General features: G+C 42.7%; 1 protein-coding gene across 1 annotated transcript in view; it reads right to left on the bottom strand.

The window, feature by feature from the left end:
• Nucleotides 1-338: 338 nt before the first annotated feature.
• LOC138568919 (uncharacterized) overlaps nt 339-12453 on the bottom strand; it is a 144178-nt gene continuing 132063 nt past the window's right edge. Inside the window, exon 3 of the mRNA XM_069646697.1 lies at nt 339-1529. Within this exon, the coding sequence (XP_069502798.1) occupies nt 1063-1529 (467 nt within the window). The 3' untranslated portion in view covers nt 339-1062. The remainder of the gene's footprint in view (nt 1530-12453) is intronic.

Here is a 12453-nt window from a genome sequence, read left to right as displayed (position 1 = left end):
CGACACAACAGCACAGCTATCATGCCTTTTGTCTTTGTCCACACTAATTCTAATCCACACTGCCCTCTTTCAGATCCTCGAGAGGGCCTGCAGACCATGGGGAGGGCAGTGAAGCGTGATATGAATCCCAATAACACAGCATAGCATAACTGCTGCCTTTAGTAGCCACCCTACTGGATCAGGCCTCTGGACCGTCCACCTTCAATGCTGTATTGCTGAGAAATGGAAAGTTCTTCACTGCCACCCACCCAACACGTGGGGAATCTTCTGGAACACACTAGACCAGAGGCAGACTGAGCCGTTAGAAGCCCAGCATTCACCAGAGCCACACTGTGAGATTCTTTTTATTTTACAAAATGGTCAATTTATTTATAGTAGGGGTAGGGACAATACGTATAGGAGAAAGGAGACACATAACAACTTCACCCAACAAAGAAAGTATATCTGTAAAGAAATGAGGCCTCTTTATACATGAGTGATTTTCGGAGCCCTGGGAAAGAACGGAAAGAAATGAGAATAAGTAGAAGAAGCAACCCAATTTCCACATTTAGACTCTGAGGAAATGTATACTGCCTAGGCAAGGCATAATCAGAATTGCAAATTATACATTGTCCAATGATAGTTAAGAAGCTGCTTCCACTGAAGAGGCCACCAATCAGGCACTGCATCACAGCTGGTTTCTAAAAGAAAAGCAGTCCAATCAGAAGAGCGCTGTTTGTTTTCTAATGCATCCTGCAAACTATACAGCTTGCAGGAACCCACTCTTCTCAAAATAGGGCAGGCATGGCCCTTCAAAAGAAGCCGAGATCCCATGATCCAAATGGGACAGATTCAGGGGTTTCAACCAAAAGGTTGTATTTTGACATCAGAAAGTCATATTTCCAGGTGTCAGACTCCCCTAAGGTCTTTGGGGCCATTGGGCATGACCATGAACAACGCGTAACGCTCACTTCATTCGAGTGAGATTGGAGACACCTGGAAAGGAGATTGGAAAGCCACCCATCGCCCACAATCATTTCACAAGACGAGAAGCATCTGGACGCTTCCTGGAGTCATTTCTCATTAATCGCCGTCACCGCTGCCTTCAGATGGGTCAGGGCTCCTGGGCCCCTGCTCTCCTGTGGGCCTCTTCATCTCTTCCAAAGCTGTCACCCTTTCATATAATTCAACCAGCAGGTCTGTGTGGCCGTTTAGGATCTGCGTGAGATTAGAAACGCGGTGCAGGATCTTTGCGGGACAAATGGCATTGTCGGATGGTTGAGATGGCAAAGCCACAGTTGCCCTGGAGGGTGCGGCTCCACCCCGGCCATGTTCTGATGCCCAGGAGTCAGGCCTGTTGTCTCCTGCTTGGCTACTGCCCCCTCCTCTGGGCGATATATGTGAGCCACTGGGCCAGGTGGCATCTACGCCCTGCTCTCTCTTCACCTCCAGGTTTTCCACTTTAGAAAGAAGGCCAACTATTGCGCCTTCCATCTGCGCAAGTCGGGAGGACACATCGCTCTTCACGTAGGAGACGTCTGCGGCAACCTCTGAAAAACAAATACATCACCATTGAGAAAACCTTGTTCAGAGCGAAACTGCAGATGAGAGAGACCTCACCAGAGCTTCAGGCATAGAAGAGTATAAGAAGCAGACTGGAAGGGCACAAGGAGGTTTCCTCACATGAGAGGAGGGGAGTCAGTTGGGATAGAGAAGGGGGGCGCGCAGAGGATGGTGGAGAGTCAGATAGAAAGGAAATATATCCCACAGGTAGGGGACAGCCAGATGAGAGGGACAGAACCCGTGCAGATGAGGCGAAGAGCAAGGCTGTCACAGGAGATGCCACCAGTTCAAAGGGAAGGGACAGATGTAAAGTTCACCAGATACACACCGATGGAGTACCCAGATTCAAGAGGTGAGGCCCCAAAAATGAGTGAGGCGCCAATTGGGAGGAAGAGAGACCACACAATGTCTGGTACATGAAGGCCACAGGAGAGGGAGAGAATAAAAGTGGAAAAAGGACTCAAAACAGAGGCAGAAGCCAGATGGAAATGTATGTAACCCTTTGTCATGTAATGCGCCATTTGTATAGTGTCTTTCACCATTAATATAGTCACAACCCGTTACAGGTTTAAAGCCCTCAGGGGGACTGGAGTCCAGTTATGGGAAGAAATGTGAATAGGTGCTAGTATGCGCGTGTGCATATTGGGCAACATGATGATATGAGGGGTGGTCAAGTCCCTGCTGGCCACACATGTCGAGCTGGCAAGTGGATGGGTGGTGATAGGTGGTCTAGAGAAGGAATGTGAGAGCAGGAGAGATATTATGAGTGCAGCTACTTATCGAATTGTTGTCGTGAACGGTAGCTGCATTCTTATGGCAGAAGTGTTGTGCGACGTGCCATTGAGTGGTGTATGATGACGGATGCATGCGGGTCTGCAGCCATGCCTTCAGCTGGTTTCCCTATGCATGGAGTGTGAGAAGTTGAAAGCACTGTCTTCATTCTGACAGTGACCTAGAATTAAAATGATAGCTAAACTCTAAGTCACCTAGCTTTGATTCAGAGGCTTCATTTTACAGGTTCAGTTCAAAGATTACCATCAACATTCTTCCAGATTCAATATCTGGCTGCATTCTACATTCTTCTAGATTAAAACCTTGGCTAAATTCTTCATACGCCCAAGATTACCATCAACATACTTCCAGATTCAATATCTGGCTGCCTTCTACATTCTTCTCAATTAAAACCTTGGCTAAATTCTTCATACGCCCAAGATTACCATCAACATACTTCCAGATTCAATATCTGGCTGCCTTCTACATTCTTCTCGATTAAAACCTTGGCTAAATTCTTCATACGCCCAAGATTACCATCAACATACTTCCAGATTCAATATCTGGCTGCCTTCTACATTCTTCTAGATTAAAACCTTGGCTAAATTCTTCATACGCCCAAGATTACCATCAACATACTTCCAGATTCAATATCTGGCTGCATTCTACATTCTTCTAGATTAACGCCTTGGCTAAATTCTTCATACGCCCAGATTCAGTATCCAGATTAGATTCTTCATTTCGCCTCGATTCCAAACCAAAACTATTCTGCATTCACCTAAATTCAATATAATGGCTATAATCTAAGTTCACCTGGAATTAATACAGTGGCTGCATTCCGCAATGTATTATTTCATGCACCCTAAATTGCCCTCCAACAGTGCTAACTGTGCCCTCCTGTAGTCGTGCGTGCCTAGGTGCAGGTGTTGCGCTGCCTATATTGGGTGAGGGGACAGAAAGAAGCTTGCCCTACCACTATTGAAAGTAACAGCAAGGTAAAGAAAAAATAACTAAAAACACATTCGGGACACCTCATGCTGTGTCGCAGAGTGATGGAGAACAAGCAGGAGATATTGTTCCTTTAATAGCCCTGCTTCGTGAACTCAAACAGAATTAAAATCAAATAAAAAGTACAGCCCAGAATTCAAAGAGCTGTGTACAACTTCTCATGTACATTAGTACTCATTTGGGGATCCCTAATTTGTTTAGGGCCTCCTCAAACGCAAATGGCCGACCGGTTTCAGTGGTGTGCATTAGTGCAACCACTTTCTCCAGGGCCTGTGATGCAAGGAATTTGCACCAGACAGAACTGCTAAACGGAGGACGGAGGCTGCACCTGTAGTCAAAGGGGAAAAGGAGGGAGGGGGGGAGAACAGGAATGCTATACATTATTCTCCCATGTTGTCATCTGCCAATCAATATTGTGCCATGCCCCCCGGCGAACAGAATAATAATTGAGGGTCCTTACCCCAATGTGCAGTGCCTCAGCCCACTAGGGGTATTGCCTCTTCTCAAATGGACTCCTAAGTAAACCAAACAACCTAAATGCAATAGATATATCGCATTAGGTTTGGCGGAGGGAAGTACATTCTGCTTTCAATTCACCAATAATGCAAAAATGGATTCTTTTTGTAGTCTGAGGGGTCGGCGGGGGTTCAAGGGAGTGCCTGCAATGAGGACTGCTCCTACATGTCCTGCTTGACATCCCTAGTCTTACCTCTTAATCATTGTGTGTGTCTCACAACGTGCAGTTCGTAAAAGATCAGCGCGCTGTAGCCTAAGTCAGATTTATGTCAGTTCCGTGTTACGTGATCCAAAACTCTGCGCATGTGCGCTCCAGAATCACTAGTACGCAGAATAGCTCTCAGCTCCACCTTGGAGGGTGTTTTTCATTATCTGTCTGGTTATATCGAAAACACGCTACACAACCAGAATACAATTCCTGGTTACACACTGGTGATCCCCCTGTATTAGGTGTAATTACAGGCGGTTTTCAGAGGATTCAGCAACATATCAAAAAGAGGTTTGATACACATTTTTGACAACATTTATTTTATGTTGATTGTTTTTTGTGGAACGGGGACTGGTGCTTCGTCACTTGAAGAAGGGTGGTAATGAAGTCCAATTGTATTCATTAGCTATCTCTACTTCTTCCACTCGTGTTGTGCAAGTGTCGACATTTTACATTGCCATTGAGTGTACAGTCATAGATGGTCTATTGCCCATGCTCAATGGTTGTCATGGTTACCATAAGGTAGCCTGCAGGCTACATGCTAGGACCGACGTTCAACCGTCCACATGTGTGTTTGTTACTAGTAAGGCCATATAAACAGATATTCAAACAGTGGCATGCAAGATCTTAATTTTTGGAGCTGCCAGTTCCTTGGATTTAAGTATTTAATGTTTGGTATTTGATATATGATTCTATGAGCCAGACCCAAAAGGGTCCCACAAAAGATCCCCGATATTCATGATCTCTACTTCCAAAAAATGGAATGAGGGAGGATGTAGTGCTCTATCTGATTCTATACGGGTTGGGAGTAGGAATCGGGGTCCTACAAGGTTGCCAATGTCTGCCCACTGGTATGTTCATTGAGACCAGGACTGTCTGCAGACAGGTGAAAGATCCACAATTGTTCTCTTTTAAAGAGTGGCGCGTGCAGGTCTCCAAGGAATTCAATCTGAATAAGAAGATAATCAAGCCAAAAAAAGATATCACTGCCTTCACCCACGCAAAATTGTACCCATATACCACTAATACGTATTATGATGACCAGTCTACAACAGAAGGGAACAACAAAGGGGACCCCCAAAAGAGGCGACTAAATAGATCACGCCCAAGACCCAACAACTGGAAATTCTCCAGCACCAGTTCCGACGACAGTGGACCGAGCACCTCTAACATGGCAACAACATCAGCGAATCTGCCCGATAGGAAGGTACGCTTTCAAGTCATGAGTAACGCCAGCGATAACAGGAACCAGGGAGCTTTCTATTTTGGCATTTTTCTGAGATATGAGTTTTAATTAAGAAGTTATGTTAGATGGCAAGATTCGGAAGTCGTTTTTCAACATTATTAGCTTTAATGACCGCCAAATTATTGAGCGTTTAATTTGGAGGCTGATTCCAATTTAATGGCTGAGCAATTGACGATGTATTGATGACCCACACTGCTAGTTGGGAAGTATCATATTTATCCTGCTGGCAGTAGTGCAAAGCCTAGTTGACCAGATTGTCCCTTTTAATTGTCCCATGAGCACGAATGATTACACCTAGTAAATGGCAGTTGATGGAATGTGAGCCTTTTGAAAGAACAGATTGACAACATATTTTCCCCTTATGAGCATGTCTGAAGTGTTGGCTTTTCGTTTCATTAATATGTGTTGTTATTACCTGACATAATGGTAATCATTTTATTTACTTGTCAAATAGTTACTCATGGTATATTAGTTGTCCTCACTGATTTCAGCATACACTCACAGTTGTTTCCATTCTTTGTATTTTTGCAATCACACACTCTTTGTTGGGTTCTTTCGTCTTTTCATACTCAACAATACTTGCTGTGCCTAGCAGTTTTTATTGACAATTAGTATACATTGGCAGGTTGATTTACCTTGGGGTTTAATGTGTTTAATGCAGATATATTGTATGTATGTCAAGGTCGCATTGGGATGCTAAATAAATCTGGACATAACTTAAAAAATGGCCCACAATCACAAATAAATACATTTTACTGTTTTATTACCCGACATATATGATAAAATTATATTATGTTCAATTTTCTGAATTATCTTATCTACTTACGCAAACTGAATGACATTTTTTTTTTACTATTGAAAGGTTGTTTCTACAGCCAAGTAAATAAATAAATAAAATAATAATACATAAGAGTCCTACAGTTAAGGACCCTTGCGTCAACTGCACACCTGAATCACAGTCAATTCCTCAGTCAGTATACATAAGTAGAAACACATATGTAGGAGCACAACATATTCAGAAAGCAGAATGTCTTTAGTACAAAAAATAAGTAAAGCAAGAACAGTTTGGGCTGAAGGCATTTCGGGTGTCACCCTTCGTCGGGAGCAATAATCACAGAATACATCTTCATTAATCATAGTGGCGCAATCTACAAAACAAAATTAAGAGATGGTAACAAACCATAAGGTAATGAGATGGAGAGAAATGGCTCAAAAGAAACAGAGTGTATATGGATCTCCCATAGTATGTAATTATCATTCACCTAAATTGTATTCACTACTAATCAGGTCCACGATTAGACTCTTAATCCATCATGGAAGCCTTGTAAACCCTAACAATCAACAGAGGAAAGGGGGGTAAATCTTCTGCACACAAATCAATAATACCTGGCAAAGATCCGGTGTCAGTGAATTGTTACCATCTCTCAGTTGTGGTTTGTAGATTGCCACACTAAGATTAATGAAGATTTATTCTGTAATTATTCCCTCCTGACGAAGGATGATACCCGAAACGCGTTAAGCTCAATCTGTTCTTGCTTTACTTATTTTTTGTATTAAACACATTCTGATTGTAGCAAACGCTGCGGTATTCCCAGTACACGTACTGCAAACTACTACATATAGTAATAAACAAATCAATATAGTATCTGTTATAGATGTATTATAAAATATGAATTTACTGCAATGTATGAGGTGTAACCCAGAGGTTAATATTATAACTTGAGTACCCTATGTCCAAAAGACTGAGGCACTTTATCTGCAATATATGTGAAGAACTCATTGTAAAGACAAAAACCGAGCTGCACGTGTACGGGCGTGGAGGCGGGCACGAGGAACACTCACGGGGCCTCCGGGGCGGAAGGGGGCGATGGCAGACCAGCGCAACAGACATTTAAATTACTGGGGCCTGTCTACCGCGCAGCAGCAGCCCCGTCATTATGGGCTTCTCTTTCACTGTCCCGCCGAATGTTTATATAAAGGTTATACGAGATTTGTAATGACTGTTATGAAAGATGGTCTTAAGAAGTGTTTTCGAGCGGGTGCAGTCTGCCTTTGCGCTGTGGGTGGGCGCTGAAAGGTACCCCATTCCTGCCCGTCTAGCTTCAATCCTGAGAGGCCTGTCTGCCGCACTACTTCTGTGTACAAGACACCAGCTTGCTTTTTGAGAGGCCAGACTGCAGACCTCGCCCCCACGCGTATGTAAATACCATTCACGCACGCGCAGCCTACCTGCGCCCATGGTTTCGGATGCACAAGGTCAAAAAGGGACAAGTGACCTTTTCAGAGAGTTGCATCAGGGTGCGGCTCTATCAATCTCGCATCTCCACTGAGATCACACTTTTTTTTTTAGTTCATGTAGGGTGAGATTGTATCCACGTTAAACAAAAGTACACATCTCCTGTCATAGTCTGACACTAAATCGAAATTGGCAGAGCAATCAAGCTTAAACCCTGCCCAACCACCTAAACATCTATATAATGCATGAGGAGGAATACATGGCATTCATTTTCTTGCAAGGACATGATTCAAAATATCAGCTATTTTGCTGCCTCCCTGGGCCTACCAAACGTTGTATCTTATCATGTATTCCTTCGACATATGCATGACTCATGGATGAGTCGCAATGAGTAAGATAGCAGACAATTTGGCCAAAGCAGAGTGAACTCCTTAAATGGTGAACATTACTGTACATTAAGCAGCACAACAGTCCATGGACCTATGCACGACAAAACCACTTTTAAGCAATCTGAATTTTGTCTGGGAAAGAAAATAGCAAGTATAACTTCCCTCCCCTTCCCGTCTTCCACTGTCGCAGATGGAACCGCAGGATGCCTAAACCCACCACTTGCAGCACAACCTGTTCTTTTGGATTCCCGGAGGAGCGGAATCCATTGTGGAGATTTCAGTTTACCAGTTGCTAGTTATTTCTCCTGGATCCTGCTGCTGGACACAGAGATTCGATAGCTAATAAACACATACATAAAATTCAACTTGCCGCTATTTCTATCTCGGAAGTGGTTACTGGTGTCTACACCTGGGCAAAAGTAGCACGCCTCCACTCTCCCCCTGTCAGAGATGGCACAGAAAATGCTGAGTCACAAGTATAGTACAAGGGATTTTATTTAGCTTTGTGGGCCCTAGTGTCGTTACTCTCTCTCTCTCTTTCTCTCTCTCTCTCTCTCTCTTCTCCCTTGCAATCCACTCCCTAACATAAGCATCCGTATTTCCACATTAGTTCTACCGATTGATAACACATACTGCCTAGTTGCTGTCTTAGGCTACGGATGGTTTCTCTATGTCAAGGAGCGGCAAGGGCTCTATAGCAGTCACCCCAATTACCAGCAGAGAGACACTCGGGCCCATCAAATACTCCTAACCGCAAGAACGGAAGACACAGCCATAGGGCACAGTTTACTGTCTTTATTATCTAACAAAATGACAGGGATCACACTAGAAAAAACATGAATTCTCCAGAGCTCTCGTCTCTGAGCGTGCGTCATCTGGTTTTATACGGGAGTGACGTCACAACACCAAGTTCCGTCGCCGAAACCTATTGGACGTTCAGATTGGTCAGTTTAGGCAATCTATATATACATTCTATAAGGGTTAGTTCTCCTACTAGGTAGCCATATCTGGTGGCTTCTCCTGGGAATACCTTTATATTCCACAAAATATAAAGTTGCAGGACCGTGGGGAGACTATTGGCTCCTGCAACATGTTATACCTTCATGTGAAAGGTGACTCTGGATTGGGCAGAGTGGGTCCTCCCAGCTCTGCGACCCTGGACGGTTACTAGACTGAGTGTACCTTCTCACGGCAATGAGAATGAACATGGAGGGGCTGTGTGTTACCTAATGTTGCCATCTCCGATTACTGAAGCCTGGCAGAGTGCATTCAGTTGTTAGTTTGTGAGCAACACTTGTATCTTTCCACCTCTAGTTCAATGAGAACAGCTTCTCTCCGTCTACCTTGATTGAATGGGCATTGTCTTGCTCTGCTAGGTCACGTGTGTTGAAACCACGAAATGGAGGTTTTCTGCCTGTAATAATGAGGATTTTAGCCAGAATGTCTTGCATGTGTCTTATTGGTAACCAGAAACCTTCCGTCTGCACTCGTCCTTGGCTGGGGTGCATCGTTTCTGCTTGCCTTTGGCTGCAGCGATCGTGCCAGCCCTTCCATGTACTCGAAGCCTGTCTCCCCTTCCTCATTCACTTCAGTGAGCCTATAGCTTCCATATTTGTCCTTATGGTTTTCCATATTAGTGGCAATCAAGCATATGCAAGCTAGGTAAATGTATACTTTGGCATCTTGCAGTTCAGCTTTGGTAAGGATATATATATATTACACAGCCACGTTAGTAATTGTAGTTATGGTTAAGTTGCTGTTTCCATAGGAAGAGCACTTTTTGGGCGGCTTATAACTTCGCTCCCCCTGGACGAATCTTCACCGAACTTTGCAAAAAAAGTATATGGGCCACTCTGAATTTTTTTGCAAAGTTTGGTGATGTTTGGTCCAGGGGGGAAAAGTTATAAGGGGGGTCCCAAAACGTCTTTTTTTCCCATAGACTGAATGGGGGAAAAACCTTGTGCACGCGTACAGCCAAAACCGCTGGATGGATTTTCACCAAATTTGCAGCAGGAGCAGCGGCTTGGTCCTAAAAGAGTGCTTTTGTAAATTTTGTGAAAATCCGTCCAGTAGTTTTCTTTACAACAATCAAAAAGTAGGTCTGCAAAAATTTGTGATACCTATGTCCGCTCCGTGGTCACACTTCCCTGTTCGCTCCGCGGACAAGAAATCGATTGGCTAATCCGTAGCGTCATGTCCGCGGACATGTGGCGCTTTCACTGATTGGTTGTGGAGCAGCGTGAAGTGCGTCAGATTTCTTCGCGGCCTCCGATATCTTTTGTTCATGTTTTGGTGTACACGGACATCGCCGGTAACACATACAAAACAAGACACCAATGCACTTGTTATACTTATGAAATACTGTTTCCGAAGGTGAGCTTCAATTAGGTTGGGATGCAATGTGGCAGCGCAAACTCAAAAAGTGGTGTTTTCTTGCCACCAAATTCATACGGTAAAGTGGAAGTTGGTGCTCAATGTATGGCGACCAATGCCTGCGTCTGTGTTGTAATGTTTTCAGATTAATATTGAAGTTGGACTAGCGTCCTATGTTTTCAAATCTGAGGCGGCCACCTGGAGTGTTTGATGGAAACAGTGGTTTTGGAGGCATATGGGAGTAGCGGTTCTCATGATTGGATGCTCATATGTTGTTGCGAGAATGTATTCGCCTTCTGAGTGAAGGTCAGTTGATTTGCTTTTTTCGTTGCGAGCTGAGTAGGCCAACGCATCCAAGTCAATCCATAAGGGGCTATTGTTTTTTGACCTTGAGCGAAAGGGAAACTTCAAAAGCTGTGCAAGGAATGAAAGCTTGGAAAAAAATACCATATGATAAGGTTATGTTTTAAAAACGTTTGTAAGGAACATTAAATATCAGTTCACAAAGATTCTTTGATGCAAACACTTTGCTGTCTAACTTTGACAAAAACAATGGAGGCTGTCAAGATGATGTACGTTTAATTTTGACGACTCTACACCGACCCGCGTTTTAATTTTATGTTTCCAAACACTAATTGTGACAATGTAACTGAAGTATTATCTTTTTGCGCAGTTGTAATTTTCCTCCAATAACAGAGAGTGCACATTGTTTGCGTTTGCAGGCTATGACTACAGTCACCCTTGTTCACTGTTATTTATTTTTCTTTCAAATGTTATGCTTGCCCAACATAGCTTTGTGTATCACTTTGCACGTTCTTTTGGTCTTGTTTAACATCAAGACATGTAATTTTTTCTTGCTTGTCCATTCATGCTGCCTTCATAACTGAATTACTATCTCACTGTGTAGTTGCCCTTTTTTTAACCCTTGCAGTGACTGCTGTTTCTCTATGTCCTTTACTGAGAAATATAAAGTACATGGAGTGTATGCAATTTTTAAAAAAAATATATTTACACTGTGAAAGGTGATTCTTAATGCAACATTTACTTTGTTAACGGATGGCTTTCTTTTTTGGTAGAACAGCTAATAAGGCCATTTGCAAACAGAAATGAGCAAAGACGCATTAAACAGTGATATGGGGGGTGGGTGGCCGGTGCAAAAATATTGTGCAATTGTTATTTCTAAGGTTGGGGCAGTATTTGTCATGCTCCTTCATTACAGGAGTGCTGCTGTTTCTTGGGGAGGAGGGATGGCCTTAGCTGATGTCATTTTCAGATAACTAAAACTTTTGCTAAAAGTATGTAATGTGTGCTACATTGTTAATGGCTGACTACCAATACGTGTTGGCGCTGTGCAAGGCAAATTTTGAAGGTGGACGTTCCTACATCAATATAAAATCTGTTTCCACATTGTCCATGAGGCAAACATCTTACTGTCAAGTGTTTAGGGATTCTGGAACACGTTACCGTGCTGTACACCAGCATATTGTCAAGTGGTATTCTCCGCAAGGTGTTTAAATAAGTCAGAAGTTGCTTTACATTATGGTTATGTGGCAGTACTATAAACCGATCATCTTTAGCAAAAAAACTTTGCAAAAGGGACGGTATGGTTAAGTTGCTCTACTGACAACCTGTAAAATTGAGTAAAAAAAACTTTGTTAAAGGGACGTTATGGTTAAGTTCGCTTACTAAAAACCCGTCAAATTAATTTAAAAAAACTTTGTTAAGGGGATGTTATGGTTAAGTTGTGCTACTAAAAACCTGTGAAATTCACATTTTTTTTTTATAAACGTGACATTATGGTTTGAAGTAAAACCAAAAAACCCCTGAAATTGTCATCAGTGATGTCATCAATGACATTTGTGATGTCATCTTTGATGTCCTGGGTGTTAGGGTTAGCAGTGCACAGTGGTGCGGCCAGTTATGGTTGCTTAGCCTACCATAACTGGCGAATTTCAGGGGTTTTTCGGTTTTACTTCAAACCATAATGTCACGTTTATAAAGTTTTTTTTGTGAATTTCACAGGTTTTTAGTAGTGCAACTTAACCATAATGTCCCCTTAACAAAGTTTTTTTAATGAATATATATATATATATATATATATATATATATATATATATATATATATATATATATATATATATGTATTTTGAGACTGTGTTTCAAC

This window comes from Ambystoma mexicanum, chromosome 2q (assembly GCF_040938575.1).
Source record: "Ambystoma mexicanum isolate Mex_15411 chromosome 2q, UKY_AmexF1_1, whole genome shotgun sequence".
Taxonomy (NCBI): Eukaryota; Metazoa; Chordata; class Amphibia; order Caudata; family Ambystomatidae; genus Ambystoma; species Ambystoma mexicanum.
This window is presented reverse-complemented; position numbering and strand designations above follow the sequence as displayed.